Below are 25,452 nucleotides of genomic sequence, written 5' to 3'. Positions count from 1 at the left end.
ACCCGCAGAGCCGCACTCCACATAGAGAATAATGGAGCCTCCAGCACCTACCTCCACCCGCAGAGACACACTCCACATAGAGAATAATGGAGCCTCCGGCACCGACCTCCACCCGCAGAGCCGCACTCCACATAGAGAATAATGGAGCCTACAGCACCGACCTCCACCCGCAGAGCCGCACTCCACATAGAGAATAATGGAGCCTCCAGCACCTACCTCCACCCGCACTCCACATAGAGAATAATGGAGCCTCCAGCACCGACCTCCACCCGCAGAGCCGCACTCCACATAGAGAATAATGGAGCCTCCAGCACCGACCTCCACCCGCAGAGCCACACTCCACATAGAGAATAATGGGGCCTCCAGCACCGACCTCCACCCGCAGAGCCGCACTCCACATAGAGAATAATGGAGCCTCCAGCACCGACCTCCACCCGCAGAGCCGCACTCCACATAGAGAATAATGGAGCCTCCAGCACCTACCTCCACCCGCAGAGCCGCACTCCACATACATGGCTGCTCTTAGTGCTCTGTGCTGTGCGCACAGGACCTGTGATGAGGTCACAGGAGGGGAGGAGACAGGGGTCACATGATCGGGGACCCTGACACCTTACCTCCTGTGATCTCATCACAAGCCTTTGCACGCTACTTGTAGATGCTGCTGGTAGCAGAGCACATAATGCCGCCCCCACGGTCACTCACTTTTAGGTGGGGAGAAGATGGAGTGCCATTGCAGCAGCCAGCAGGAATGTGGTGGGGGCCCCGGGGCTGAAGCCCCGCCTGCCCTGCCTTTAATCCGGCCCTGCGCGGTGGCGGATTATAATGGGGCAATTTACTGGCCTGGGCTGTGGGCCCCTTAACCCCACAGGGCCCGGGGCAACTGCCCAAATTGACCTCATTATAATCCGCCACTGGGTATTACTGTAATGAACGCCTCTAAGGATTGTGGGACGAACGGGGAGTCGCTCGCGATGGAGTTAAAGACCAGCATCATAATGGGATTAAGTTGCTCTCGAAGCATCTTGTAAAAATGAGGGGAGAAACCGTCCAGTCTCGGACTTTTACCAGTCCAAATGACCTCGTCAACCTCTTCAGTTGTAAAATCAGTGTCCAATGGTGTTGTTAAGTCTGCAGTCAGTGTCAGGAGGGCGGTATCCTGTATGTAAGATTCTATTTGCGGTTGAAGGTCCAGGGGCGATTGAGGGGAGCTAACGCCGTTAATATTGTACAATGTATGATAATAACATCGCAATATGTCAAGAATTTCCTTTGGATTCAACGTCGTCTGACCCCGTTGCCGTTGGAGGGATGGGATGTATGTGGTCTGACAGCGTGGGTGTAGAAATCTAGCTAGTAGGCGTCCACATTTATTAGCTTGGCCGTATAGAATACTTTTAAAGCGAGTTCTATGATGACGAGATTTCTCATTTAGCAGGGATTTCTGGTCGTCTCTGCACATGATCAAGTCAGTCTGCGTCCCTGCCCCCATATCGTTCTTATGTTTCGCCTCCAGGGATAGTATTTTTTCCGTGAGGTCCACAATTTCCTTATTTTTCATTTGTTTCAGGCGACAACCATGTTTAATTAGTACCCCTCTAAGAACGCATTTAAGGGTTTCCCATTTAATAGGCATAGCAGTGGTATCGTGTGCGTGATCTTGTAAAAATGCTGCTATGGTTGCCCTAACGTCTGCCACACATGTAGGGTCTTTTAAAAGATTACCATTCAATCTCCACGTCCACTGGCGCATCACCGAGTCCGGAGGACTGATGTCCAAAAAGATTGGAGCGTGATCCGACCACAGGAAGCTTCCAATGGACGGTTTCGGGTCCCAAGCCAATGCACAGTGACTAAGGAGAAAGAAATCTATTCTGCCATATGAGTTACGTGGCGTGGAGAAGAACATTTAATCCTTCATGTTGGAGTTAAGAAGCCTCCAAACATCGGTGAGGCGCAGATCGTGAAGGTCTCTTTTAAAGAGGACAACTGACGAAGAGAGAGATAGGATTTTGCCGCCATGGAATCCATCGTTGGATTAAGAGTCAGGTTAAAGTCTCCCCCAAGTATAACAACCCCTTCAGCGAAATCCGCCACTGTCTTCAAAAAAGACATAGTAGCTTGAATTTGGTCCCGGCTGGGGGCATACCAGCCCGCTATAGTATATGTTGTTGAAAATATCTGGATCTTCAAGATCACGTACCTGCCCTCAGTATCAATTATTGTGTCTAGTATGGTGTGTTGGAGGGATTTATGGTGTGATATAGACACACCTCGGGATCGTGAGTCCAGGTTGGCGTTATGGAACCAAGTCGTATAGTAGCGATCAGGGATATTAGGGACATGTCCAATATTAAAATGGGTCTCCTGTAGGATCAATACATTTACTCTTTTCTTGTGCATACCATATCAAATTTGTGACCGCTTCTGTGTATATTAAAGCCCTTAACGTTCAAGGAGCCCAGTATAATCTTTTGTGTGGCAGTCTTACCAGGCTAGCTTTCTTTTTTATAATCTTTCATTGCTTTCTACGGGTGAAAACACACTGAAAGAAGTGACACGCTGCAGATTACAGCATAGGTGAGCACTTACATCCGATTTTCATGTAAATCCCACCAAAATGCTATTCAGCCGAAACCCGTCAGTACAATCATAGTGATACCAGATTTATATTGGTTTTTTTTAATGCTTTGCTATTTTTACACAATAAAAATATTGTTTTGGCACTGCCATATTCTGAGTGCTCTTTTTGTATTTTTTTCTGAATCAGCCATATTATGGCTTGTACGTTTGCGGGACGGTTTAGCAGTTTCATTTTTACCCTTTTTTTGCATATGGCTTTGTGATCACTTTTTATTCCTTTTTTTTGTCTCAGGATGATGAAATAGATGCGTCTTTCCTGGGGCGGCTGCGGGCTGCTATTTTTAGGCTATGGGGGAAACATGCATGGCCCCTTACTGGAGCGCCCGCCAGGGCTTGTGGGGCGCTCGGTACCGGGCCGCTTCCTTAAAAGGGCAGTGTCACAGCGGCCGTGATCCATTCCGTGGCACTGGGCGTCCAATGAAAGGGGATTATTTAAAGGGGATGATGAAGATAAGAGTTTGTGACACCACCTGTGGCATCTGGTCAGAAGGGACCAGCGCTGCAGTGCAGATCCTCTGGGACAGATGGTATGAGGCAGCAGTGTTGGAATAGCTTTCCACAGGCAGAGCTGTTGTCCCAGGGCAGATGAGAAAGATGCTGAGAGGTGGAGGATGATGTAGTGTGGAGCAAGGATGTAGCAGTGCTGAGAAAGTGATGCAGGGAGAATTCAAAGGACACAACAGAGTGCAGTTTCTTTTACCTTTTACTATGATTTATAGGTACAGTCCAGGATTCAGATTACAGATGGTATAGGAGTTGATCAGCCTGGAAGCAATTTGGGAATCTCTCTATGCAGATGGGTTGTGAGGTGTCCTTTTCTAGCGCTATTCTGAAGTACTTGTAGTTATGAATTACACTCAAGTTCCTCTTGCTTGCTCTTACTTAGAACTCCACTCGTATGACAGGAAGCTGTAGCCCTCTCTCTCTCTGGATCACACATGTTGCTGCTGTGTCGTCAGGTCTCAGTTGGGAACAGAGCATTTACAGCCTCTTGTTCCTCTGGTTTCTGCTGTGGGATCTTTAGTATCCACACAGCCTTGGACTCCGGAGTCCGGCCTTTGTGCTTCAGCTTGGGTACGAGCTCTGCTCTAGATATAGTCCCCAGCTCATCTTCACACATCCACACTCTTCTCTCTTTGCACCAACTAACTTCCTTCCTCCCGACCACAGACAGCAGCTCCTCAGCAGTTAGGTTCAGAGCTCCCTCTGCTGGCCTGGAGTAGGAACTGTGGTGTGTGCTGGAACTACCTGATAGAGAGATCCTTCATTGCTTCCAAGCCTGACATAACACTCCCTAGGAGGGAGGTAATGCCACTGTGGCGACCGTACTCCTGGGGGCGCCACATTACCCTCTTCAGAATACCAGCCCTCAGCTGCTTTATCTTGGCTGGTTGTCAAAAATATGGGGGACACCACGTTGTTTTTAAAAATTATTTAAATAATTTAAAAAAATGGTGTGGGACCCCTCTATTCTCGATAACCAGTCTTGCTGACAGTTGAGGGTTGCAGCCTGCAGCTATCAGTTCTGCCTGGCTGGTTATCAAAGATACAAGGGAACCTACGTCAATTTTGTTTAAATTATTTATTTATAGCGCAGGCGGCGGCTGATAAATTCTCCCATCAGCCGCCACCTGCTCTCTCTGCTATCAGTTGAATACAACTCGCAATAATGTCCCCTGCTCACGCTGATGGCTGGCAGAGCAGGGGACAGTGATGAGAGCCGTCTTCAGCACCCGGTGCCGGGGGAAAGCGCGAACAGTACCGCTGATTGCCAGGTGCTGGTACGTGGGATACTGATGCGGCACACAGCTGCCACATGCACGCCACAAGTATTAAACACACGGATACACGGGCACTGATATTTCCGGTACTGGTTTTCCCAGTATCGGAACTATCAGGACGTGTGAAAAGCCCTTAGGCTGTTTTTAGTGGCAAAACATTTTTTTTTATTTTTTTGTGTGCTTTTTTGTGTGTTTTTTAACTTTTTTGCATATTTAACTTAGCCTTTTTTTTTGCTTTTTCCCTTGGTCCCACTGTGAGACATTAATACTTTTTACTTTGATCGTTGGTCTCATACATAGCAGTACTCATGTCCTACAGTGCAGGACACCGGTCAGTTATTCATGACTCAGCCTGTTAGACTATGCTTATAGCTGGATGTGTCAGGCCGCTGTACCGGTTCCAAAACCACTCAGGGTCAGACCACCCACAATACTGATGCTCGGTCATAAGAACGGGCAATCAATAATGCAAAACCCCGTTAATTGTAGCTAGAGGAGTCTACTAGTGAAAACAAGCTGTTACCTATCCACGGATAAGTGAGAACTTACAGATGGGCTGGGGCAGGGCCGGACTGGGACAAAAAAGTAGCCCTGCCACACAAACTCCACCAGCCCACAAACTATAACACTCCTCACCCCGATCAGTGAATTTTTGCTATACTTTGTCGCGCCCGTCACTCTTAAAAGGAGTTATTTGAAGAGCCACATGTGAATTCCACCACAGTGCGTATGATCGACCACAGCTGCATTTACATGGTGCTCTACAGACCTCCGATTTTCAGGATCATGGGGGTCCCAGCAGTCGGATCTCCAGCAATTGGAAAGTTATCCCCTATCCAGAGGAGAGCGGATTACTTGGGATAATCCATTTAAACAGCTTTTCCAATATTTTAATTTTATTTGGCCATAGTAATATTAAAAATACTAAACCAATATTGATTCTCCCAAAGCCCAATGTCACCTCTTCGACAACAAGACAGGAAAAGTGGGTAGTGTGCAAGTCACAAAGGGCCGGCTTCAGGTTTTTGTGGGCCCCGGGTGAAAGCGTCTCAGTGGCCCCTTTAACACATACCACAATTCATAATGCACAGATACAGCAGAGAAATATAGGTATACAATGCCATAGATTTCACTTCTTACATTACATGAGTGATAACTATTGTGCAATAGGTCAGAAACCAGACAGTATAGTCCTCCATACAGAATAATGAGCCCCATATAATGCTCCATACAGAATAATGAGCCCCATAATGGGTACAACATAGTGCTTCATACAGAAAAATGAGCCCCATATATTACTCCATTCATAATAATGAGCCCCATATAATGCTCCATACAGAATAATGAGGCCCATATAAGGCTCCATACAGAATAATGAGCCATATATATTGCTCCAAGCAGTATAATGAGACCCATATAATGCCCCAAACACTATAATGAGCCCCATATAATGCTCCCAACAGTGTAATGAGCCCCATATAATACTCCATACAGTATAATGAGCTCCATACAGAATGGGCTCCATATAATGCTCAGTACTTTATATGATGGGCCCTATATATTGCTCCAAGCAGAATAGGCTCCATGTAATGCTCCACATATAATGGGCCCCATATGATGTTCCATATATAATGGGCCCTATATGATGCTCCATATATAATGGGCCCCATATGATGTTCCATTATATGATGGGCCCTATGTAATGCTTCATACATAATGGGCCCCATATGATATTCCAGTATATAATGAGCTCCATATGATGTTCCAGTATATAATGGGCCCCATATGATGTTCCAGTATATAATGGGCCCCATATTATGCTTCAGTATAATGGGCCCCATATGATGCTCAATACATAATGTTCCCCATATTATGCTCCAGTATATGATGGGCCCTATATGATGCTCCAGTATATGATGGGACCTGTTGTGAGTTCATTTTCCCCTTCACCATTGAGGGCTGATGAACTCCCTCTTCTAGTGAAGGAAGGTAGTGAGGCTGATTACCAAGCACCTGGGTATGATGATGATGACTGGCTAATGGGAATTGCTGACTGGATATAAGGCAGCCAACGCCCTTCTGCCTTGCTGGTGATCTCTCTGAGGGATTCTAGGAGACCAGTCTGATTCCTGCTCCTCAAAAGCTAAGTTTTCTGCACTGCTTTTTGCATTTGTGTTTTGTTTTGCCTTGTTTTTCTGAATTTCTGCCATTCCCTGCTGGGGTGAGTTGAATTCCTTTATGCTCTGTCTTCAGAAAATACCTGAGTGCTGATATAGTCTTTTTGAAGCCTAGCGTCTTCAGGGCCTTTTTCCCTATCAGCCTGTTGGCCCTTGTTTTGATAGGGTTTTTGGCGGATTGCAGACAGCAGCTTTCCTATCCTGTCCTATTTAGTTATCTTGGGCCCCATCATTTGCTCAGCCTATCTTTCTATCTGTGTGAGTGTTTTTTCATCTTGCTTCACTGTCATTATATGTTGGGGGCTGCCTATTGCTTTGGGGTCTGCTCTGGGGCAGTTTAGATTTCCCTTTCTGTCTTTAGGCTATGTAGTTCTCCGGCTTTGATCGAGGGGTCTATGGCACAGTAGGAACCCCCTACGGCTACTGCTAGTTGTTGATAGGTTCAGGGGTCTGCAATCCGATAGCTGCCAACTTCTCTGGTTTTCTGGACTTAGCTAGTATTTCTGTTTTTGCCTCCTACGGTGACTCATTCATAACAGGTACCCATATATTGCTCAAAACATTTAAAAAAAAAAAAAAAATCCTGCTCTGTCCTCGCTGGCCACTGCTCTGCTCCGGACTCCTAAACGTCGGCGTCTTACGGCTTTATGCACTGTGACTGTTCAGGCAGCGGGAGTACAGACGTGACGTCACTGCACCCTCTGACCTGAAACGTGACAGTCAGAAGGCGCCGCAGCGGAGGAGCGGGAAGAGGTAAGCATCGGAAGTGCCAGGGCCCTGAGCAAGTGGGGAGGGGTGGCCTCTTTATTAGCCCATGTGGCAACATTTCAGTCCCACAGCAGAGAAAAGGTTATGTTATGGATCTGAAACGTTGCCACATTGGCTAATAAAGAGTCCGCCACTTTTTTCACAACTTATCAGAGTGATATATATCACACACTCACATACACACACACGTACTCACATACACACACACACTCACATACACACACATGTATTCACATACACACACACACTCACATACACACACATGTATTCACACACACACGTACTCACATCTCCCCAGCACAGGCCGCAAACCACCCTCTTTCCTGCCGGCTGTGACTGCACGGAGGTGGGTGGGCAGGCAGCTGCTACACACACACACGTACACACACATATGTACTCACACACACGTACTCACACTTCCCTCCCGATGCAATAGCATCGGGCACACCTCTAGTGTATATATATACATATATATATATATATATATATATACACACACATAACAAGCGCAGATACTAAGAATTACAACATGTATACAGGATAGAAGTATACACAGCTCCACAATATATACGGTGGTAAGGAATAGAGTTGAGCGACTTTGGTCGGATCAGGTTTCGTGAAACCCGAAACAAAATTTGAGTCGGATGAAACTGGTCCGACTAGGGCAAAAAAAGTTGGAGTTTCGTCCGAAACCCGACCCCAATGCAAGTCAATGGGGAATAAAAGTCGCCGCGCGTTCTTAACTCCTAGGGTGCCAGTGTGCAACCGAAAAATCTGCAGTGCGCGCACCTTTGAAACCGCCGCCGTGCCCGCAAATTTAAAGGGCTGGTGGCCGCCGCATTAGCCAGCAGGCGAGCGCGGCCCACAACAGCCTAATAAACAATGCCCGGTTGGGCAGACTACCAACCCGGGCCTGGGCTGGGGTCCGACCGCTGGAAACCATGCCAATTGTCAGAACCATTATCCCAGACGCAACACTTTTATCCCATTTGCACACTAGTACAGCACGTCAGACGCCCGACGACCACTCCATTCATAAACGCATTATTGATGCTATCCTTCATACATGTGAATGGTGACCTAATGATTTTAGATTCTGGCAACACTATGACAACTAACTACAGTAACCACTAGGGGGCGCTCCAGAGATCAGCAGTCTCCAGCTCCACAGTTCCCCCCTGGAGACAGAAGCTACGCCCAGCTGTTCGGCACACATGTGAGGATCGAAAGTAAAACTACACCTCCCAGCGTGCTTTGCGGCGAAGGCCCCGGGAAGGTGTGACTTGTGGTGCCTGAGTAGCATATAATGCTATGTTGTTCAGAGCAGGCACCACAGATGGCAGCTAGGAGCCTGGATTGCTGGAGGCCACGTCAGCTGTGCGGAAGAGAGCATGGTGTGTGCGGTGTCTTTAAAGAGCTCAGGTGAGAGAGGGAGCAGGCTACTGTCACTACCCACAGAGCAGTGCGCGGACAGGAGCTGCTTTCTGGACTAACAGTGCACCTTCCTGTGTGATGTCTATAGACACCATGAGAACAGTCCACCTTCCTGTGTGATGTCCATAGACTCCATGATAACAGTGCACCTTCCTGTGTGATGTCTATAGACACCATGAGAACAGTCCACCTTCCAGTGTGATGTCCATAGACTCCATGGTAACAGTGCACCTTCCTGTGTGATGTCCATAGACTCCATGGTAACAGTGCACCTTCCTGTGTGATGTCTATAGACTCCATGATAACAGTGCACCTTCCTGTGTGATGTCCATAGACTCCATGATAACAGTGCACCTTCCTGTGTGATGTCTATAGACTCCATGATAACAGTGCACCTTCCTGTGTGATGTCTATAGACTCCATGATAACAGTGCACCTTCCTGTGTGATGTCCATAGACTCCATGATAACAGTGCACCTTCCTGTGTGATGTCCATAGACCTCAGGATGACAGTGCACCTTCCTGTGTGATGTCTATAGACTCCATGATAACAGTGCACCTTCCTGTGTGATGTCTATAGACTCCATGATAACAGTGCACCTTCCTGTGTGATGTCTATAGACTCCATGATAACAGTGCACCTTCCTGTGTGATGTCTATAGACACCATGATAACAGTGCACCTTCCTGTGTGATGTCTATAGACACCATGATAACAGTGCACCTTCCTGTGTGATGTCTATAGACACCATGATAACAGTGCACCTTCCTGTGTGATGTCCATAGACTCCATGATAACAGTGCACCTTCCTGTGTGATGTCTATAGACTCCATGATAACAGTGCACCTTCCTGTGTGATGTCTATAGACTCCATGATAACAGTGCACCTTCCTGTGTGATGTCCATAGACTCCATGATAACAGTGCACCTTCCTGTGTGATGTCCATAGACCTCAGGATGACAGTGCACCTTCCTGTGTGATGTCTATAGACTCCATGATAACAGTGCACCTTCCTGTGTGATGTCTATAGACTCCATGATAACAGTGCACCTTCCTGTGTGATGTCTATAGACTCCATGATAACAGTGCACCTTCCTGTGTGATGTCTATAGACACCATGATAACAGTGCACCTTCCTGTGTGATGTCTATAGACACCATGATAACAGTGCACCTTCCTGTGTGATGTCTATAGACACCATGATAACAGTCCACCTTCCTGTGTGATGTCCATAGACCTCAGGATAACAGTGCACCTTCCTGTGTGATGTCTATAGACTCCATGATAACAGTGCACCTTCCTGTGTGATGTGTATAGACTCCATGATAACAGTGCACCTTCCTGTGTGATGTCTATAGACTCCATGATAACAGTGCACCTTCCTGTGTGATGTCTATAGACTCCATGATAACAGTGCACCTTCCTGTGTGATGTCTATAGACACCATGATAACAGTCCACCTTCCTGTGTGATGTCCATAGACCTCAGGATAACAGTGCACCTTCCTGTGTGATGTCTATAGACTCCATGATAACCGTGCACCTTCCTGTGTGATGTCTATAGACTCCATGATAACCGTGCACCTTTCTGTGTGATGTCTATAGACTTCATGATAACAGTGCACCGTCCTGTGTGATGTCTATAGACTCCATGATAACAGTATACCTTCCTGTGTGATGTCCATAGACTCCATGAGATCAGTGCACCTTCCTGTTATGAATGGGTCACCGAGGAGGAAAAGACATAACAAGCAAGTCACAGAAAACCAGAGAGGTTGGTAGCTATGCAGATTGCAGATCCCTGATCCTAATCACAACAACTAACAGCAGCCGTGGAGCGTACCTACGATGGTCCTAGACGCTTTTTCACAGCCGGAGGACTAAATAAGCCTAAAGCAAGAAAAGGGGAAAACTAACTGCCCCAGAACAGACTCCAAAGGAAAGACGGCCCCCACACATGTATTGACAGTGAAACAAGATGAAAGCACAAACACAGGCAGGAAAATAGGCTGAGCAAATGATGGGGCCCAATCTAACTAGAAAGGATAGGAAAGGAAAGACACTGTCTGCAATCTGCCAAAAACCCTACAAAAATAATGTCCAACACTTCTTAGTAAAATTAACCCTGAAGTCACTAAACTTCTCCCACTATATCAGCACTCTGAAATATTCTGAGACAGAGCAAAAAGAGGCCAATCTAATAAGGAACAAAAAAGCAAATTGGCAAATACAGATAAATAAGAGTGGAAATTCAGCACAGCCCCAGCCGGGGCTGGCTGACCACACAAAAAACTGAATAGACCAACAAAATCAAGTGTGAACATTAGCAGAAAAACTTGGCTTGAAATGACTGGAACAGAGCTGAAAACCAGGACCTGAAAAGCCAGAAGGAATCACCAGCACCAGACTAGGGCGTCGGCTGTCTTAAATCCAGTCTGAGATTCCTGAGGTCCAATCGTCATCCTCATTATCAGGTGGCAGATCTCTACTGATTAAATCAGCCTCACTACCTCCAGTTACCACCAGAGGGAGCCTGGAAGGAGAACTCACAAATGGTGGCCCGGAAAATGAACTCATAACAGTACCCCCCCCCCCCCCCGAGGAGGGGGTCACCAAACCCTCATCCACGCCACCAGGCCGATCAGGATGGGCCTGGTGAAAAGCACGAACCAATCTATTGGCATGAATATCAGAGGCAGAGACCCAAGAATTATCCTCCTGGCCATAACCCTTCCATTTGACCAAATACTGGAGTCTCCGTCTAACCAAGCGAGAATCCAATATTTTCTCTACCTCATATTCCACATTACCTTCAACCAACACAGGGTTAGGAGGTGCTGCCATAGGACCCCCTGGCTCAACAAACCTCTTCAACAGAGACTTGTCAAATACGTTATGGATCTTGAACGTAACTGGAAGAGCCAATCGAAAAGAAACAGGATTAAGAATCTCCAAAATCTTATACGGTCCAATAAATCTTGGCTTAAATTTTGGAGATGCAACCTTCATAGGAATATTCTTAGACGACAACCAAACCATATCACCCACTTTAAACCGGGGACCAATGGTCCTATGCCGGTTGGAAAATCGCTGGGCCTTTTCCTGAGAGAGTGACAACTTATCCACCACTTGGTCCCATATCTGCTGCATTCTCTCAACCACAGTGTCCACACCTGGGCAGGACGAAGATTCCACTTGCCCTGAAGAGAATCGAGGATGAAACCCAAAATTACAGAAAAAGGGTGACATCAAAGTGGCAGAATTAGCTCTATTGTTCAGTGCGAATTCGGCCAAGGGCAAAAATGAGACCCAATCATCCTGATCAGCAGATATAAAACATCTTAAATAAGACTCCAAGGTCTGGTTTTTTCTCTCAGTCTGTTCATTGGTCTGAGGATGAAACGCGGAGGAGAAGGATAACTGAATTCCCAGATTGGAACAAAAGGCTTTCCAGAATCTGGTAACAAAATGGACTCCTCTGTCGGACACAATGTTCTCAGGAATCCCATGTAACCGAACCACCTGTTGTAAAAACAAGGGCACCAACTCAGCGGAAGATGGCAATTTTGGGAGTGGTACAAGATGGACCATATTTGAAAATCTATCACAAATCACCCAGATAAGTCATTCTCTGAGAGACAGGAAGATCAGAAATAAAATCCATTGAGATATGGGTCCATGGCTTCTTGAGCCCCGGTAGGGGCATCAGCAACCCACTATAACGAGAACAGGGTTTAGACCGAGAACAAGTCCCACAGGACTGTACAAAATTCCTAACGTCACGAGATAAGGCAGGCCACCAAAAAGACCGACTCACCAAATCTCTGGTACCAAAAATACCTGGATGACCAGCCAATGCGAAGCAATGAATTTCAGACATCACTCTTTCTCCACTGGTCAGGAACATACAGTTTTCCCATAGGGCAACGCTCAGGTTTATCCTCCTGAAATTCCTCCAGGGCGCGTCTCAAATCGGGCGAAATGGCAGAAAGAACTACCCCCTCACCTAGGATGGTAGTAGGCTCGGTCAAATTAAGAGAATCGGCAAAGAAACTCCTAGAAAGGGCGTCTGCCTTAACATTCTTAGTGCCCGGAAGAAAAGAGACCACAAAATTAAAACGCGTGAAAAACAAGGCCCATCTAGCCTGTCTAAGATTCAAGCGTTTGGCCGACTCCAGATAAATCAAATTCTTGTGATCGGTGAGGACCACAACTTGATGTCTAGCTCCCTCCAACCAATGTCTCCACTCCTCAAATGCCCATTTCATGGCCAACAATTCCCGATTCCCCACGTCGTAGTTGCGTTCAGATGGGGAGAACTTTCGAGAAAAGAAGGCACAGGGATTCCTCTTAGTCACAGGGTCTTTTTGGGACAAAACAGCTCCTGCACCAATCTCAGAAGCATCTACCTACACCTGAAATGGAAGTGAGACATCAGGTTGCCGTAAAACCGGGGGAGAAGTAAATCTCCGCTTAAGCTCCTGAAATGCTGAGACAGCCTCAGGAGACCAATTCAGCACATCAGCGCCTTTCTTGGTCAGATCAGTCAGTGGTTTGACAATACCATTTCTAATTACCAATAAATTTACGATAGAAATTGGCAAAACCCAAAAACTTCTGGAGGGCCTTCAAAGAAGTAGGCTGAACCCAATCATAAATGGCCTGTACCTTGGCCGGGTGCATTTCAATAGTCGATGGAGACAAGATAAATCCCAAAAATGAAATCCTCTGTACACCAAAGAGGCACTTCGATCCCTTAACAAACAGGGAATTCTCCCTCAAAATCCGGAACACAGTCCGGACGTGTTCCACATGAGAATCCCAATCGCTAGAAAAGATCAAAATATCATCCAGATAGATGATCAAAAACTTATCCATAAAGTCACAGAAAATATCATTCATAAAGGACTGGAAGACAGAAGGGGCATTAGTGAGCCCAAAAGGCATCACGAGGTACTCAAAATGTCCCGGAGTATTAAACGCCGTCTTCCATTCATCCCCGTGCTTGATGCGAATAAGATTATACGCCCCCCTGAGGTCAAGCTTAGTAAACCAGCAGGCACTCTTAGCTCTGGAGAATAAATCAGACATCAGAGGTAACGGGTACTGATATTTAACAGTCATCTTGTTAAGGGAACGATAATCAATACACGGTCTTAATGAACCATCTTTCTTGGCCACAAAAAAAAAAAAACAGCACCTAAAGGTGATGAGGATGGGCTAATATGACCCTTCTCCAACGACTCCTTAATATAGGACCGCATAGCATCATGCTCGGGTACTGATAAGCTGAAAAGCCGACCCTTGGGAAATTTACACCCAGTCATCAACTCAATTGCACAGTCATAACTCCTATGAGGAGGCAAAGACGCAGACTTACTCTCACTAAATACATCAGAAAAATCGGCTAGATAATCAGGAATATCATGAGACTGAGGAGAGGTGGAGAAAACAGGAGCGTCCCTAAGAACACACTGACAACCCCAACTCACCACAGACCCAGACTTCCAATCCAAAACTGGATTATGAGTTTGCAACCAGGGAAAACCCAGATCAATAGTATCATGCAAATTATGCAGCACCAAAAATTTACATTTTTCTTGGTCGTCTGGGGCAACTCGCATTATCACCTGGGTCCAAAACTGAGGTTTATTCTCCACCAAAGGAGTAGCATCAATACCCCTCAAAGAAATGCAGAGGCGTCATGGAAAAACCACAACGTTTAGCAAAGTCCAAATCCATCAGATTCAACGCTGCTCCTGAATCCACGAAAGCCTTAGTAGAAAACTTGGATAAGGAGCAGATCAGAGTAATTGCCAAAAGGAACCTAGTTTGTACACTGCCCACAGCAAATGTGTGTGCAAAGCGTTTCTCTCGTTTAGGGCAGACAGAAATAGTATGAGAGGCGTCTCCACATAAAAAACGCAGATTATTACGCCTTCTAAACTCCTGACGTTGCGCCCTAGACAAAACCCCATCACATTGCATAGATTCAGAGGTTTGTTCAAAAGGTGTCAGCGCCTTCCGTGTAGTCTTACGTTCACGTAAACGCCGATCAACTTGAATGGCTAGTGACATAGAATCATCCAGACCAGAAGGAATAGGAAATCCCACCATAACATCTTTTACGGTCTCTGATAAACCCTTCCGAAAGAGAGCTGCCAATGCACTATCATTCAATGTAGTAAGGACCGCCCACTTTCGGGATTTTTGACAGTATAACTCAGCAGAATCCTGACCCTGGTTTAATGCCAACAGGGTTCTCTCAGCTTGATCAACAGCTTTAGGTTCATCATACAACAACTCCAAGGCCTGAAAAAATGCATCCACATTAGTCAGAACAGGATTTTTTAGGTGTCGGAGAAAAAGCCCAATCCTGGGGATCGCCACGCAACAAGGAGATGACAATTTTAACCTGCTGCACAGAGCTCCCCGATGAGTTAGGCTTCAAGGCAAGAAATAATTTACAATTCTTAAAATTCAGAAATTTAGACCGATCCCCAGAAAACACATCAGGAGTAGGGATCTTAGGTTCAGCAGCATGTGACTGAATGAGGTAGGTGGAAATTCCCTGCACTTCAGCAGCAAGTTGCTCCACACGATCAGACAATTGCTTAATCTCCATTAGGAAAAAAAAAATACTCCTACGGCCCCAGAAAAAAAAAAAGGAAAAAATAAATCTGAGGCTGGTTTCACATTTGCGTTTTTTAGCGCTGGAAAAAAACGCATATGTGCGCATGCGTTTTTTCCCCTATATTTAACATGGGTGCGCATACCTGCGCGCTTGTAAGCGCATGTATGCGATTTTCATGCGCTGCGTTTTTTTGGGGTGTGCGTTTGTATTTTCCAGACGCAGCATGTTGCATTTTTTGGCCCTGCAAAAAAGCGCATGCGCACATATGCGCACGTTTTGCGCTAAAAATGGCCATTATAGCCTATGGATGCGCATATGTGCGCACTGGCATGCTCATGTATGCGTTTTTTTGCATATGCGTTTTTTTTTTTTTTTAACCATGGAATTTAGGGGTTTGGGTTAGAGTTAGGGTTAGTTAAGGGGGTTTAGGGTTAGGGTCAGGGTCAGGGTTAGGGTTGGGGTTGGGGTTTGGGTCAGGGTTAGGGTTAAGTATGGTTTGGTTAAGGGTTAGGGTTAGGGTCAGGATTAGGGTTAAGTATGGTTTGGTTAGGGTCAGGGTTAGGGTTAAGTATGGTTAGGGTCAGGGTTAGGGTCAGGGTTAGGGTCAGGGTTAGGGTCAGGGTTAGGGTTAAGTATGGTTTTGTTAAGGGTTAGGGTCAGGGTTAGGGTCAGGATTAGGGTTAAGTATGGTTTGGTTAAGGGTTAGGGTTAGGGTTAGGGTCAGGGTTAGGGTTAAGTATGGTTTTGTTAAGGGTTAGGGTCAGGGTTAGGGTCAGGATTAGGGTTAAGTATGGTTTGGTTAGGGTCAGGGTTAGGGTTAGGGTTAGTTAGGGTTTAGGGTTTGGGTTAGGGTTAAGTATGATTGGGTTAGGGTCAGGGTTAGGGTTAGGGTCAGGGTTAGTAAAGTCATGGTTTGGGTTAGTGTGAGGGGCCACCTAATGTTGGAAAAAAACGCAAACGCGGTAAAAACGCACTAAAAACGCATACAAACGCATAAAAACGCTGCGTTTTTTTCATGCATGCTCATAACAATGCTTGAAAAAAACGCAGCAGTTGTATGCTTTTGTATGCGTTTTTTCAATGCGTTTTTTTGCGGGAAAAACGCGCTGCAAAAAAAAGCAAGTGTGAAACTAGCCTGAAGCTTTTTTTTTTTTTTTTTTGTTCTTCTTAACAACTCTTTCCTGCTTTTGAGTACCTTAGAATCTGCGGTATGGCTGGTGATTCTGTAATGAATGGGTCACCGAGGAGGAAAAGACTAAGCAAGCAAGTCACAGAAAACCAGAGAGGTTGGTAGCTATGCAGATCACTGATCCTAACCACAACAACTAGCAGCAGCCGTGGCGCATACCTACAATGGTCCTAGATGCTTTGTCACAGCCGGAGGACTAAATAAGCCTAAAGCAAGAAAAGGGGAAAACTAACTGTCCCAAAGGAAAGACAGCCCCCACACATTTATTGACGGTGAAACAAGATGACAGCACAAACACAGGCAGGAAAATAGGCTGAGCAAATGATGGGGCCCAAACTAACTAGAAAGGATAGGAAAGGAAAGACACTGTCTGCAATCTGCCAAAAACCCTACAAAAATAATGTCCAACACTTCTGATAGTAAAATTAACCCTGAAGTCACTAAACTTCTCCCACTATATCAGCACTCTGAAATATTCTGAGACAGAGCAAAAAGAGGCCAATCTAATAAGGAACAAAAAAGCAAATTGGCAAATACAGATAAATAAGAGTGGAAATTCAGCACAGCCCCAGCCGGGGCTGGCTCACCACACAAAAAACTGAATAGACCAACAAAATCAAGTGTGAACATTAGCAGAAAAACTTGGCTTGAAATGACTGGAACAGAGCTGAAAACCAGGACCTGAAAAGCCAGAAGGAATCACCAGCACCAGACTAGGGCGTCGGCTGTCTTAAATCCAGTCTGAGATTCCTGAGGTCCAATCATCATCCTCATTATCAGGTGGCAGATCTCTACTGATTAAATCAGCCTCACTACCTCCAGTTACCACCAGGGGGAGCCTGGAAGGAGAACTCACAACTGGTGGGCCAGGAAATTAACTCGCAACACCTTCCTGTGTGATGTCTATAGACACCATGATAACAGTACACCTTCATGTGTGATGTCCATAGACACCATGATAACAGTGCACCTTCATGTGTGATGTCCATAGACACCATGATAACAGTGCACCTTCATGTGTGATGTCCATAGACACCATGATAACAGTGCACCTTCATGTGTGATGTCCATAGACACCATGATAACAGTGCACCTTCATGTGTGATGTCCATAGACACCATGATAACAGTGCACCTTCATGTGTGATGTCCATAGACACCATGATAACAGTGCACCTTCATGTGTGATGTCCATAGACACCATGATAACAGTGCACCTTCATGTGTGATGTCCATAGACACCATGATAACAGTGCACCTTCCTGTGTGATGTCCATAGACACCATGATAACAGTGCAGCTCCATACAATTGGCAGCTCCATCAGTACTTGGCACTTGTGTGTTTGCATCCAGGGAAAGCAGTCACTGAGTACAATGGGACACATAGCAACCAATCACAGCTCGCCATTCATTCCGCATACACACCATAGAACCTATAAGCTGTGCTGTGATTGGTTGATGTAGTCAACATAGAATTCCATTGTTTTAAACACCTTTAGGATGTCACCATTTTTTGTTTTTATTTTCCAAAAGCTATAGCCATTTTATTTCTCTGTCCACATACCCATACGAGAGCTTGTTTCTTTTTCTTTTTTTTTTTTTTTTTCGAATGAGCTGTAGTTTGCAATAAGATAGTGTACTGAAAAATTTGAAAAAAAAAAAAATCCACGTGCATTAAAAAGTAGAAAAAAAAATTATTTCCATGCAATTTCACTATTCAACTGCACCATTGTTTCTTAGCTTCCTATATATAACATTTATTGTTTTATTTTTTTATAGTGCTTTGATACTTCATGAGTTGTGTTTTTTTTTTTTGTGGTAAAAAAAAAAAAAACATGATTTTTTACGACAATATGGTCACGTCAATACCAGATATATATATATATATATATATATATATATATATATATATAATATATATACACACACACAGTTGTGGCCAAAAGTATTGATACCCCTGCAATTCTGTCAGATAGTACGCAGTTTCTTCCTGGAAATGATTGCAAACACAAATTCTTTGGTATTATTATCTTCATTTAATTTGTCTTAAATTAAAAAACACAAAAAGAATTGTCCTAAAGCCAAATTGGATATAATTCCACACCAAACATAAAAAAGAGGGTGGACAAAAGTATTGGCACTGTTCCAAAATTCATGTGATGCTTCTCTAATTTGTGTAATTAACAGCACCTGTAACTTACCTGTGGCACCTAACAGGTGTTGGCAATAACTAAATCACACTTGCAGCCAGTTGACATGGATTAAAGTTGACTCAACCTCTGTCCTGTGTCCTTGTGTGTACCACATTGAGCATGGAGAAAAGAAAGAAGGCCAAAGAAGTGTCTGAGGACTTGAGAAACCAAATTGTGAGGAAGCATGAGCAATCTCAAGGCTACAAGTCCATCTCCAAAGACCTGAATGTTCCTGTGTCTACCGTGCGCAGGGTCATCAAGAACTTTAAAGCCCATGGCACTGTGACTAACCTCCCTAGATGTGGACGGAAAAGAAAATCTGACAAGAGATTTCAACGCAAGATTGTGCGGATGTTGGATAAAGAACCTCGACTAACATCCAAACAAGATCAAGTTGCCCTGCAGTCTGAGGTTACAACAGTGTCAACCCGTACTATCCGTCGGCGTCTGAATGAAAAGGGACTGTATGATAGGAGACCCAGGAAGACCCCACTTCTTACCCCGAGACATAAAAAAGCCAGATTGGAGTTTGCCAAAACTTACCTGAAAAAGCCTAAAACGTTTTGGAAGAATGTTCTCTGGTCAGATGAGACAAAAGTAGAGCTTTTTGGGCAAAGGCATCAACATAGAGTTTACAGGAGAAAAAAAGAGGCATTCAAAGAAAAGAACACGGTCCCTACAGTCAAACATGGCGGAGGTTCCCTGATGTTTTGGGGTTGCTTTGCTGTCTCTGGCACTGGACTGCTTGACTGTGTGCATGGCATTATGAAGTCTGAAGACTAGCAACAAATTTTGCAGCATAATGTAGGGCCCAGTGTGAGAAAGCTGGGTCTCCCTCAGAGGTCATGGGTCTTCCAGCAGGAAAATGACCCAAAACACACTTCAAAAAGCACTAGAAAATGGTTTGAGAGAAAACACTGGAGACTTCTAAAGTGGCCAGCAATGAGTCCAGACCTGAATCCCATAGAACACCTGTGGAGAGATCTAAAAATGGCAGTTTGGAGAAGGCACCCTTCTAATATCAGGGACCTGGAGCAGTTTGCCAAAGAAGAATGGTCTAAAATTCCAGCAGAGCATTGTAAGAAACTCATTGATGGTTACCGGAAGCGGTTGGTCGCAGTTATTTGGGCTAAAGGTTGTGCAACCAAGTATGAGGCTGAGGGTGCCAATACTTTTGTCTGGCCCATTTTTGGAGTTGTGTGAAATGATCAATGTTTTGCTTTTTGCTTCATTCTCTTTTGTGTTTTTTCATTTAAGAAAAATTCAATGAAGATAATAATACCAAAGAATTTGTGTTTGCAATCATTTTCAGGAAGAAACTGAGTATTATCTGACAGAATTGCAGGGGTGTCAATACTTTTTGCCACAAGTGTGTGTGTGTGTGTGTGTGTGTGTGTGTGTGTGTGTGATATATACTTCTCACTAAATTAGAATGTCATCAAAAAGTTACCATATTTTGCGATTTATAAGACACATCAGATTATAAGACGCACCACAAATTTCGAGGAGGAAAATGGTAAAAACAACTTTTTTTTTTTTTTTTTTTTTTTTTATAAAATGGTGGTGCTTCTTACAATCCATGTGTCTAATTGCTTACCAGGGGTGGTGGCTGCGGTGAAGCCGGTTCCCAGGGTCGCTGCTGGCAGAGGCATGAGTGGGGCGATGCTGCGGACCCCAGATTGGGAGAAAGGCATATTCAGATGTGTGACGCTGTGGGTGTTAGGTGGTTTGGGGGCTCTGCCAACAGTTTGTGAAAGCACGGAGCCCCCATACTTCCATGGTTTACGTTGCGGTGGACTCCGGGAAAATGGCTGCCGGGGCAGCGCATTCGCAGATGGAGATCTTGGTGCCGAGATCACCATATGGACATGCGCTGCCTCCAGCAGCCATTTTCCTGGAGTCCACCACAATGTAAACCATGGAAGTACTGGGGTCCCCAGCTATCCCAAAATGTCGACGAAGCCCCCGCACCACCGAACACCTGCAGTGTCGCACCTCCAACCACACCTTCATCCCGGCCCGCAGCAACGCACCACTCTCGCCTCCTCCAGCTGGGACCCTGCTCCACCACGGCCGGTAAGATATATTCGTATTATAAGACGCATCTCCATTTTCCCCCCGAATTTGGGGGGAAAAAAGTGCATCTTATAATCCAAAAAGTACAGTAATTTATTTCAGTTCTTCAATACAAAAGTGAAACTCATATATAGAGTCATTACAGACAGTGATCTATTTCACGTGTTTATTTCTGTTAATATTAATGATTATGGTTTACAGCCAATGAAAACCCAAAAGTCATTATCTAAGTAAATTAGAATAATTAGCAAAAAAGACCTGAAAAGTCTTGCTAAGCATTTAAAAAGGTCCCTTAGTCTGTTTCTGTAGGCTCCACAATCATGGGGAAGACTGCTGACTTGACAGATGGCCAGAAGGCAGTCACTGACACACTCTATAAGGAGGGTAAGCCACAAAAGGACATTGCTAAAGAAGCTGCCTGTTCACAGAGTGCTGTATCCAAGCATATTAATGGAGAGTTGAGTGGAAGGAAAACGTGTGGTAGAAAAAGGTGCACAAGCAACCGGGATAACCGCAACCTTGAAAGGATTGTAAAGAAAAGGCCATTCAGAGTCTGGAGGAAGAGTGGAGAGACCACAATCCAAGCTGCTTGACGTCTAGTGTGAAGTTTCCACAATCAGTGATGGTTTGGGGAGCCATGTCATCTGCTGCAGTAGGTCCACTGTGTTTTATCAAGACCAAAGTCAGCGCAGCCGTCTACCAGGGAGTTTTAGAGCACTTCATGCTTCCCTCTGCTGACACGCTTTTTGGAGATGGAAATTGCTTTCTCCAGCAGGACTTGGCACCTGTCCACACTGCCAAAAGTACCAATTCCTGGTTTACTACAACAGTATCACTGTGCTTGATTGCCCAGCAAACTCGCCTGACCTTAACCCCATAGAGAATCTATAGGGTATTGTCAAGAGGAAGATGAGAGACACCAGACCCAACAATGCAGATGAGCTGAAGGCTGCTATCAAAGCAACCTGGACTTCCATAACACTTCAGCAGTGCCAAAGGCTGATCACCTCCATGCCGCACCGCATTGATGCAGTAATTGATGCAAAAGGAGCCCCGACCAAGTATTGAGTGCATTTACTGAACATACATTTCAGTAGGCCAACATTACTTATTTTAAAATTATTTTTCAAGCTGGTGATATAAAGTATTCTAATTTACTGAGATAATGACTTTTGGATTTTCATTGGCTGTAAGCCATAATCATCAACATTAACAGAAATAAACATTTGAAATAGATAACTCTGTTTGTAATGACCCTATATAATATGAGTTTCACTTTTTGTATTGAAGAACTGAAATAAATTATTTGTGAGAAGCACCTGTATATTATACAGGGTGGGCCATTTATATGGATACACCTAAATATAATGGGAATGGTTGGTGATATCAACTTCCTGTTTGTGGCACATTAGTATATGGGAAGGGGAAAACTTTTCAAGATGGGTGGTGACCATGTTGGCCATTTTGAAGCCTGCCATTTTGGATCCAACTTTATTTTTTCCATTGGGAAGAGGGTCATGTGACACATCAAACTTATTGAGAATTTCACAAGAAAAACAATGTTGTGCTTGGTTTTAACGTAACTTTATTCTTTCACGAGTTATATACAAGTTTGACCACTTATAAAATGTGTTCAAAGTGCTGCCCATAGTGTTGGATTGTCAATGCAACCCTCTTCTCCCACTCTTGACACACTGATGGCAACACCGCAGAAGAAATGCTAGTCTAAGGCTAGTTTCCCACTAGCGTTTATTTGACGCAGCGCACGGCGCTGCTAAGCCCCGCCCCCTGCCGACTTCCTGCCCGCCCCATCCGGTCATCGTCGCCTACTATCGCACATGGACACTTGCGATCTGCGCACCCTATCTTTAGCATAGGGTGCGCTGGTAGGATTTTGGCGTGTGCTGCGCACTTTTGAAGGTGCGCCCCGAACGCAGCATGTTGCATTTCGGCGCGCACGGCGCACCTTCAAAAGTGCGCAGCGCACGGCCAGTGCACGATCTGTGCACCCTATGCTAAAGATAGGGTGTGCAGATTGCAAGCGTCCATGTGCGATAGTAGGCGGCGATGACCGGATAGGGTGGGCAGGGAGCCGGCAGGGGGCGGGGCTTAGCGGCGCCGTGCGCTGCGTCGAATAAACGCTAGTGTGAAACTAGCCTAAGGGGGTCAGATTCCTTGGAGGAGTGCTTGGACCTGACAGCCATAATGTGGTGGTGCACCATCTTGCTGGAAAAACTCAGGGAACATGTCATCTTCAGTGCATAAAGAGGGCAACACATCATCATGTAGCAATTTCAGATATCCAGTGGCATTGAAGTTTCCATTGATGAAGAATGGCCCCACTATCTTTGTACCCCATATACCATACCATCAATTATGGGTGTCAGGTCCGAGCATTCCTGCATGAACAGTTTCCTGGAAAGTGAAATTGCCACCAAGGTCTCCTGATCTGACCCTCTTAGACTTTTATTTTTGGAGTCATCTGAAGGCAATTGTCTATGCTGTGAAGATACGAGATGTGCAGCAATGGATACTGGAAGCCTGTGCTAGCATTTCTTCTGCGGTGTTGCTATCAGTGTGTCAAGAGTGGGAGAAGAGGGTTGTATTGACAATCCAACACAATGGGCAGCACTTTGAACACATTTTATAAGTGGTCATAAACTTGTAAATAACTCGTGAAAGAATAAAGTTACGTTAAAACCAAGCACAACATTGTTTTTCTTGTGAAGTTCTCAATAAGTTTGTGTCACATGACCCTCTTCCCATTGAAAAAAATAAAGTTGGATCCAAAATGGCCGACTTCAAAATGGCCGCCATGGTCATCACCGATCTTGAAAAGTTTCCCTCTCCCATATACTAATGTGCCACAAACAGGAAGTTGATATCACCAACCATTCCCATTTTATTTAGGAGTATCCATATAAATGGCCCACCCTGTATTATGTATATATATTTTTCAGAACCTCACCGTGATTGTTCGTCATATCATAAATTGCATTCTCTATTTTGTCCACAGAAGAATTTTTGTGCCTCCTGAACTTGGAGTAAAGCAATGGTAGAGCGGATTATCGCTAGGGATCCACTAGCAGCAGATCTGAAATGCAGCCTCTTTGTATCTGCTCTCCGAAGCTACAAGAGAGACTCCGTGCTAAGACCATTTCCTGCCTTTTATGCCTCTGACCAATACAAAGATTTTGATGCCTTGGTGAGTAAATTATCCGTGAATACCTCCATTGTCAGACATTAAATAGCCATTAGTTTTTGAATGATCTTCTATGGTAGTTTATCTAAAGATCACCTCATATCTTAAATATATGTATACGTACACCTGTAGAGTGTCGTGTTTTTTTATACTCAAAAATGATTCTGTTTGTTTTTTTTTGTTTTTTTTATATGTGTGTGTATATCTACAGTGGCATGCAAACGTTTGGGCACCACTGATCGAAATTACTATTAACAGATTTAAAAGATAGTGGCCTATTTTGAGAGCTGATCCAGATTTAAAATATGTAGTTGGAAGATATCTCTCTATCACCTATCGTAGCGGGAGAAACCTTAGGAGTTTCCTCACACATAGCCACTTTATTTTTAGACCAAAGAGGCCTTGATACAGGAGGTTGGTGAAAGAAGGAGGGATCCTACACATGTGGGTCCTGTAATTTTTGTAAGTACCTCCCGAATGTTAGGGAATTCTTTAACCCCGTCGATAATAAGAAATGCTACATTATGGATAGTATAAATTGCAAGACCAAGGGGTAGTGTATGTGATTGTGTCCACAGTGCTGCCACTAGGAATTTCGGGGCCCCATACTGGCAGAATTTTTGGGGCCCCCTTGAGATTCCACCCCAGCCCCGCCTGCACACCTCAAACTGTCCACAGTCCCACTGCTCTCTCTTGGAAAAACTCCACTTCTCACCAATCACACATTAACAGTTCCCATCACCAGATCACACATATAGCTAGCAGCTTTTGTTTTGGCCAAAAGATTTTTTTTTAATCTGCCACCACGACAAGGTAGAGTCTTTTGGCCGGGTCCTACTCTACTCTAACCTATTAAACATTGGTTAAAATATGCAATACAATTTAGGTATACGGTATTTTTATTTATATTTCAATTTTTAAAATGACCAATAATATCACATACAAGGGACAAATACCACCACACCATATTACCACCACATAGTGACCTATAATACGACATACAAGGAACAAATACTGCCACACCATGTCCAGACCACATATTACCACCACAGTGACCGAATAATATCACATACAAAGTACAAATACCACTACTCCATGACCAGGCCACATATTACCACCATATAGTGACCAAATAATAGCACATGCAAGGAACAAATGCCGCCACACCATGGCCGGACAACATATTACCTCCACATTGTGACTGAATACTACAATACTAAGCATTAATAAAAAAAAAAAAAAACAATACTATCACCATAAGTGCCATTATACACAGGAGATCTGTACTTAGTATGCAGTGTCTGTGTACAGGTAATACAGTGATCACCAGTGACATCATACACAGAAGCTCTGTACATAG

The 25,452-nt window shown here is 44.7% G+C and overlaps 1 protein-coding gene across 1 annotated transcript in view; it reads left to right on the top strand.

Moving 5' to 3' along the window:
- The first annotated feature begins 8,632 nt into the window (after nucleotides 1-8,632).
- Nucleotides 8,633-25,452, top strand: part of PARP16 (poly(ADP-ribose) polymerase family member 16) — a 35,295-nt gene continuing 18,475 nt past the window's right edge. The window contains exons 1-2 of the mRNA XM_073568863.1: nucleotides 8,633-8,788; nucleotides 23,907-24,095. Of these exons, the coding sequence (XP_073424964.1) occupies nucleotides 23,943-24,095 (153 nt within the window). The 5' untranslated portion in view covers nucleotides 8,633-8,788; nucleotides 23,907-23,942. The remainder of the gene's footprint in view (nucleotides 8,789-23,906; nucleotides 24,096-25,452) is intronic.

Source organism: Dendrobates tinctorius, unplaced genomic scaffold (assembly GCF_039654945.1).
Source record: "Dendrobates tinctorius isolate UK_male_01 unplaced genomic scaffold, ASM3965494v1 ptg000022l, whole genome shotgun sequence".
NCBI lineage: Eukaryota > Metazoa > Chordata > Amphibia > Anura > Dendrobatidae > Dendrobates > Dendrobates tinctorius.
The sequence above is the reverse complement of the archived record's forward strand: the minus strand, read 5'-3'. Positions and strand labels throughout refer to the sequence as shown.